Here is a 6,162-nt window from a genome sequence, read left to right as displayed (position 1 = left end):
CATTACCAGCCAGGTCACCTTTAATCATTTGGCAAATTTAAAACAAACAGTACGTGTCATTTAGGGCGATGAGAGAAATAAAAGCAGAAAATCAACAAGAATGTTTTAAATGACACATAACATGAAAATTAGGACACAACAGAGTGTCATGAGGGGCGAAAATGGTACAAATTCCTTTAGGATCACGAGACAATACTACGACATTGCACAACAAAGCCCGCATAAGTTGTCTTTTCTCCGCAGTAAATCATACGTATCACAAACAGGATTGCTGACCCCTGAAGGTGTCACTTCATAAAAAATTCTCAAGTTGTCTTCGCTCCTCCTCGCGGTTTCAACTGCCGCCCTGAAGCAGCTCCTATACACAAGCCGTGGACACCCGGCTTCTTCTCACAATCCACGTGTGTGTCTCTATCCTTACATTTACCCGCCACCATTTTCCTGGAATCCAGTCCTACGCCGTATCACTCCGCCTATAGTCCCCCCTACTTCAGCGCGTTTTTTACCCTTTTCGACCGCTCCCCTGGTTTTTCCGCGAGGACTCAATCGCGACGTGGACAGAGGGTGATTATATTGGCGAAAGGTTTGATTATCTTTAACGACCTTTTGGGGATTTTCAGTTTTTTGGCGCGAATTTGGTGACAGCGGAGGAACATCGTCGCAGTGGATACATAAACCCAGCGACCCACAGCCACACCTACTCTGTCTGATAGTAGCGGGGGAGGAGAGGAAGACCTTGGAGTCACACACAATGCTGCCTTGTTCCAACTTTAATTTTACACGCAGAAAGTTTCGCTCAAACTGAAACGAGTAGTTTAATATCTCCCCTTGGACGCTATTGGATGTGTTCTCTCTTTTGCCCCTTTCTTCATTTTGAATTTCTCTTTGAAACAATTGAAGGTAAGAACTGAATTTTGGTTTAAATAAGTGGAGCTAATGGCAGCTCACTTGCAAAATGTGTGGTTTTTAAGTCTCCCTCGTAGCGGTGTGTTGGATGCATTGTGCATTTTCCTTGTTGCATGTGTCCGTGCACCGCAGTGCTAGAGAAAAATTACTGCCGGTTTTCACGTGGAGATTATGGGGTGCTCAGCCCACGCGGCGTTTAAATGACCCGCAGCACCGACCAGCAGTTTTTAACATCTAAAAGCTCTCCTACTTTATTTATTGTGACATTTCACGCAAAGTCGCATTGTTGCCAGCTTCAGTTTGTATTTGATTCAGGGGTCACGTGTAGAAATAAACCGTTAGCATATGGTTTTCCGTTGCACCGAGCGGAGTTTCTACAGCTATCTGTCGTTAATTCCGCTTCCAAACACAATCTCCTCTCCTCTTCCCTTCATCCACTTTTACCTGTTTGTGTTTGTATTTACTGCAAATGAAAGGCGTGCATTCATGCGCAAATGTCGGTCAGTGTTGAGTGAGAGGGAGACTGTCGTTAAGATAATAATTTAGTTCTGCTCTCCTGTCCCGGCGCAGACTGCTCTGTGTTTAAAGGCTTGGCTCGTGTTTCCTGGGCTGAGACTGTAAAATAAAGACAGCCTTTAACTCCGACTCTCACACTGCTGCTTTGTGCGCAAACACAGCCCGCTACGCACACGCATACCATAGGACCCCATAGGAATATCGCAGGATTCAGCCCCACCGCAGTGGCTCGGCGTTGGTTTGTAATTTCGGCAGCATGCATTGACTGGTTAGTCAGCAAACAGATGTTGGCTGTGGCTCCCTTTGTTTACTCTGAGCGGTGTAGTTTTTCAGGCCGGAGACGTGGTGATTTTTCTCTGCCGGATTGTTTAGTCATGTGTGAATCAGCAGCAGAGGTTTTAAGTGTTGAGCAGAAAAGAAACAAAAGCGTCTCCACGGAGTATTGTTTGCGGTTTTCTTTTTTTGTTTTGTTTTTCTGATGTTTTTATTAACTTTCTGTGAAGGAAAAATGTGAATTGTGGAAAGAGGTGTTAAGTTTCTGCCCCCGTCTCTCCCAGCTGTTCCTGTGATGTCATGGGGAAGGGGAGGGTAGTCTTTGGGGAGATTTACGGGCCTCCCCCGAAGCAGAAGGGAGGGACTAGAGTGATGTAAACACAGATAAAAGTGGCTCTCTGCTGGTGGGGGTTTCAGTCTGGAGAAACTGGTTTTAACTTTCACTACAATAGGTGTTGCTGCTATTTTTCTTTTTCATTTCTTTGGATTTACCTCATTAAACTGACACGCTGCTGCTGTAGACACACTACTGGACTGGTTTATCTGGATTTTAGGAATTTAATTTTTCCACAACCTCTAATTTTCTTTATTTATTTGTGTGGATTTTTCTCAGATTCTGCAGTCAAACATGTTACCAAGTTTTGCTCAGTCGCCGGACTGGCTTTACTCTGAGCCGCTGCTGTTTGACGATGACTTCTGCCAAAGTTTGATGAAAGACCTCCAGTCGTTGCCAACACCCCCACAGTCCCCTCCCATGAAGGCCGGTGTGGGTGACAGCAAGCCGCTCTCCCACGAGGACCAGTTGAGCTATGTGTCGGACATCCTGCTGGAGGACCATGACATGCAGCAGCTCAACTGGACCTGCGACTTCTTTCGCTCTGATGCCGCAGAAAAGGAGGATGAGCCCAGCCAGCCCAGTTCCACTCTGGAGGATGGTGGGGAGGACTGCTTGTGGCAGTGCCTTGTTGCGGACAAAAGCCTGGAAGAGAAGCTGGTCTCCTCGATGCTTGGCTGCAGCCCACTGTTGTCTGACATCGATACCAGCATCTTCGAGGAGATTGCCGGCTCCACGCTCGACTGTCAGAACCTGATGGATGCTCAGGAGTCAAGCGAGTCTACATCAGACTACGGATCCACTGGTGGCGAGATGTCTACGTATTCATCAAGTGACTCTGGTGAGTCAAAAACTAAGTGTTCTCTCCAGGATTTGATTGGCTGCATGGATTTGTGCGTATCTGTATTTTAAGTACTGTCCTTTTTAAAGTATTTTTGTTTTAATCCTGATTAACAGATTCGATTTTAATCTCAGTCTGTCTCGGTGTGCTGCTTATCAGTACAATTGCCTCAGTCAGATCAGCTTCACCGACGCGTCATTGATATTTCATTGTAATGTGTGGTTGCACAGAGCGTTGCTCTTTGCACTCTGCTTATCTAAATTCCACTCACTCACAATCTGCAAAGGTCTTTATGACATTGTTAAAGCGTGCATGGGCTGGCGGCTGTTGCTTGAAGTTGTAACATTTTGACTCCTAATAAACTTGAGTCATTTCACCAACTTAAACCCTACAGAAACTGACAGTTTTTGCATCTAATAATTATCTGAAACTGCCCTCATTCAGTAACGGTTTACAGCCAGTAAGTTTATGGCTGTTTGCGGTTGTTGGAAAGATTTTCACTACTCGTTTGTTTGTGCGTAAGAGAGGGTGATCTGAGCCCACATGGTGTGCTGTGTCTACACTCTATTTATGGTTTCTGTTCTCTTCTGAAATGTCATAGAGCTCAAAGTTGCCAAAAGGTTTTACCAAAAAAAAACCACACACAGACTGACTTTTTTGTTTGTTTTCTCTCTGACAGAAGAAGAAATTGATGTTGTGACTGTGGTGCGGTGCCCCTCCAGCCCTTCCCCTCTGCCCTCGTTGGCTGACGTCTCAGTTCGCAAACGGAGACAACAACAAGACGAGCAGCGGGCTCTGCTGCGCCACCACAATGAGATTCAGCTACAACACAACTACGCTGCTCCCTGTCCTGCCTCGCCTCCATCCTCATCCAACAAGCGCTCAAGAGGCGGCGATGGCTCATCGCGCTTCCATCACTCTTCCCGTAACTCTTCATCATCGTCCTCGTCGCGCTACCACCACTCTTCGCGAAACTCGACAGAGACCGAGGATGAGGAGGAGCGGCGGCGGACTCACAATGTGATGGAGCGACAGCGCCGCAATGAGCTGAAGAACTGTTTTATGCGCCTGCGTGATCACGTACCAGAGCTGTCGCACAATGACAAGGCATCCAAGGTTGTGATACTCAAGAAAGCCAGAGACTGCATCTATGGCCTGGAGGATGAAAGCCACAGACTCCAAAACAAGAGAGACAAACTTAAAGCAAAGCAGGAAAAGCTGAAAGCGAGACTACAGGCGCTTCACAGCTAATGGACCAATGGAGGACTTTGTACAAAGACTAAGACGGGTGGGGATAAAGGATGGCACACCATGCTGAAAAGCGCACAGACATTGACATTTCAAAGTCTTTTGGGTTTCAAATTATCTGGACTGTGTATGAACACTGGTTCCCAACTCAAAGAACACAACAAACCCTTTGCCTCAAAGTTGATCTCAAGCCTTGACTGCTGACTGTTTTTAGTTGAGTGTAGGTGGTTTGTTTTGGTTTTAATTTATTTTTTTTTCCCTTCTCATTTAACATTTTTGGGGATGCCAAATGGCACAGGCGATTTTAGGAAAAAGCCAGCAGTTCCTGGTAGGCCAAATAACTTGAAGCCACAGTTTCTCAGTATTCAGTAGTTGAAAGAAACTTGAATATGTTTTCAGGATGTCTTATAGCCATATTGACAAGTGATCCCTCCACTCTGATGGGTGTTTTGGTGGCTTTGAAGTCATTTGGACTACACTTGAACACAATGCTCTGCATTAGTTCAGTTCATCACCAGTTCACTCTCTGAATGTCTGTGCATGTGCTCAAGCTCAGAAGCAGCCATATCCATGTCAGGTATGTAAGGTTTTGAGGAGACAGGAAGTGAACTGTGAGCAATCCTATCATAGCAAATCGGCCAAAGCTGGGGCAGAAACCACTTTAACATTTTATTCTTGCAGGTTCAAAACTATAACTCTCTTAAGGGATTTGTATTGTGGAGAATTGTGCAACAGCAGGGATACTGGTACAGTTTGTTCAATTACTCATGGGATTGTAATTTCACTATGTCAGTTATGAAAGTTAAATGTCACTGTGATTCATAAGTCTGTGGGCCCTTCAGCACCTGTTTAATGATGGAACATTTCCAAAAGCTGAGCTTCATGGCTTTTATGTTCAGAACTTTCTGGAACATGTAGCAGATGAAACTACTAATATCACAGCTACAGATCAATCTCCCTGGGTGTGGAGGGGCAAAAAAAGGTGATCATGGGCCAAACGTTATTGGAGGTCACTGACTTTGACCAGCATTCCCCTGTTGTAAAAGAGGATTTCCCCACACAGGTTTTGTGATTGTGCCAAATTACAGAGGCACAACTGGCTGGGACATCCAACACAAAGTAGTAGTTTAAGACTAAAATGCAACACGATGCGGTTTTTCTTCACCAGGAGCCTGGACATGTTACCAGATGTTGGTGTAAAACTTTGCCCATGTTGGCCATACATGTGCTGTTTAATAATGAAGCGCACATATGACTGAACATTGGAGCCTGTGTGTGTCAAATGTCTTAAAATGTCTTGTTTTATGTTAAGAGTTCTTCCTCCTGAGTTTGAGAGGACTTGAACGGAGGCTGGTTTGTAGATGTTTGGTGTAGTGATCATAAAACAAACTGTTTGGCCTTGAAATCCATTATTCAGGACTCTGTCTCCTTTCTGAGATTCTGTTGCTGTCTAGTTAAAATGTCTACTTCTTCCAAAAGAGGATGGTTTGTCACAGAAGCCTAGTATTTTATTTTTCATCCTGTTTGAGTTCTTAGCTTGTAGATATTCAGTCTCAGAGTTGCCTTGAAGATGCAGAGATTTTTTTTTTTTTTTTTTTTTTCCCATATAAAACTTGGCAATCCTACCTCCACCTGACTGCAGTTGGGCATGTATATGTTTTTCTTTTGTTTAATTGTACAGATGTTATTGTATCATAAATTATTTTAGTCCTTTTATTCTTTGTTCATTGTTCCTTTTTGTGGATTTAAAAGGAAAGCACATTTTTTTAATATTGAAATAAAATTGGAAATTAGTCAAATTCTGTCTTTAATGGATTTTATTTTGAATTACTCTGCAATTGAGTACCAGTATACAGTATCGGATCTAGTGAAGGTCATTTCAGACTTTTCATAATGTAAATGAAAACAATGGGTAAGTATTGTGTCATAACCCCTTGAGTTCTTGCACCCGAGTTGCAAATTCCTTTACATGATGTGAACTATAAACGGATATAGGGCGACCTGACGGCTAACTTTACTCCAGGATGCAGACATTGTTAATGAA

General features: G+C 44.0%; 1 protein-coding gene across 1 annotated transcript; it reads left to right on the top strand.

Moving 5' to 3' along the window:
* The first annotated feature begins 375 nt into the window (after nt 1-375).
* mych (myelocytomatosis oncogene homolog) lies at nt 376-5,917 on the top strand. The gene is made up of 3 exons (XM_075461815.1): nt 376-900; nt 2,309-2,870; nt 3,550-5,917. Exons 2-3 carry the CDS (start codon nt 2,324-2,326, stop codon nt 4,119-4,121), a joined length of 1,119 nt encoding a protein of 372 aa, XP_075317930.1. The 5' UTR covers nt 376-900; nt 2,309-2,323; the 3' UTR covers nt 4,122-5,917.
* Nucleotides 5,918-6,162: the final 245 nt, after the last annotated feature.

The sequence above is a fragment of the Odontesthes bonariensis genome, chromosome 3 (genome assembly GCF_027942865.1).
Source record: "Odontesthes bonariensis isolate fOdoBon6 chromosome 3, fOdoBon6.hap1, whole genome shotgun sequence".
In the NCBI taxonomy this organism is placed as follows: Eukaryota; Metazoa; Chordata; class Actinopteri; order Atheriniformes; family Atherinopsidae; genus Odontesthes; species Odontesthes bonariensis.
The sequence above is the reverse complement of the archived record's forward strand: the minus strand, read 5'-3'. Positions and strand labels throughout refer to the sequence as shown.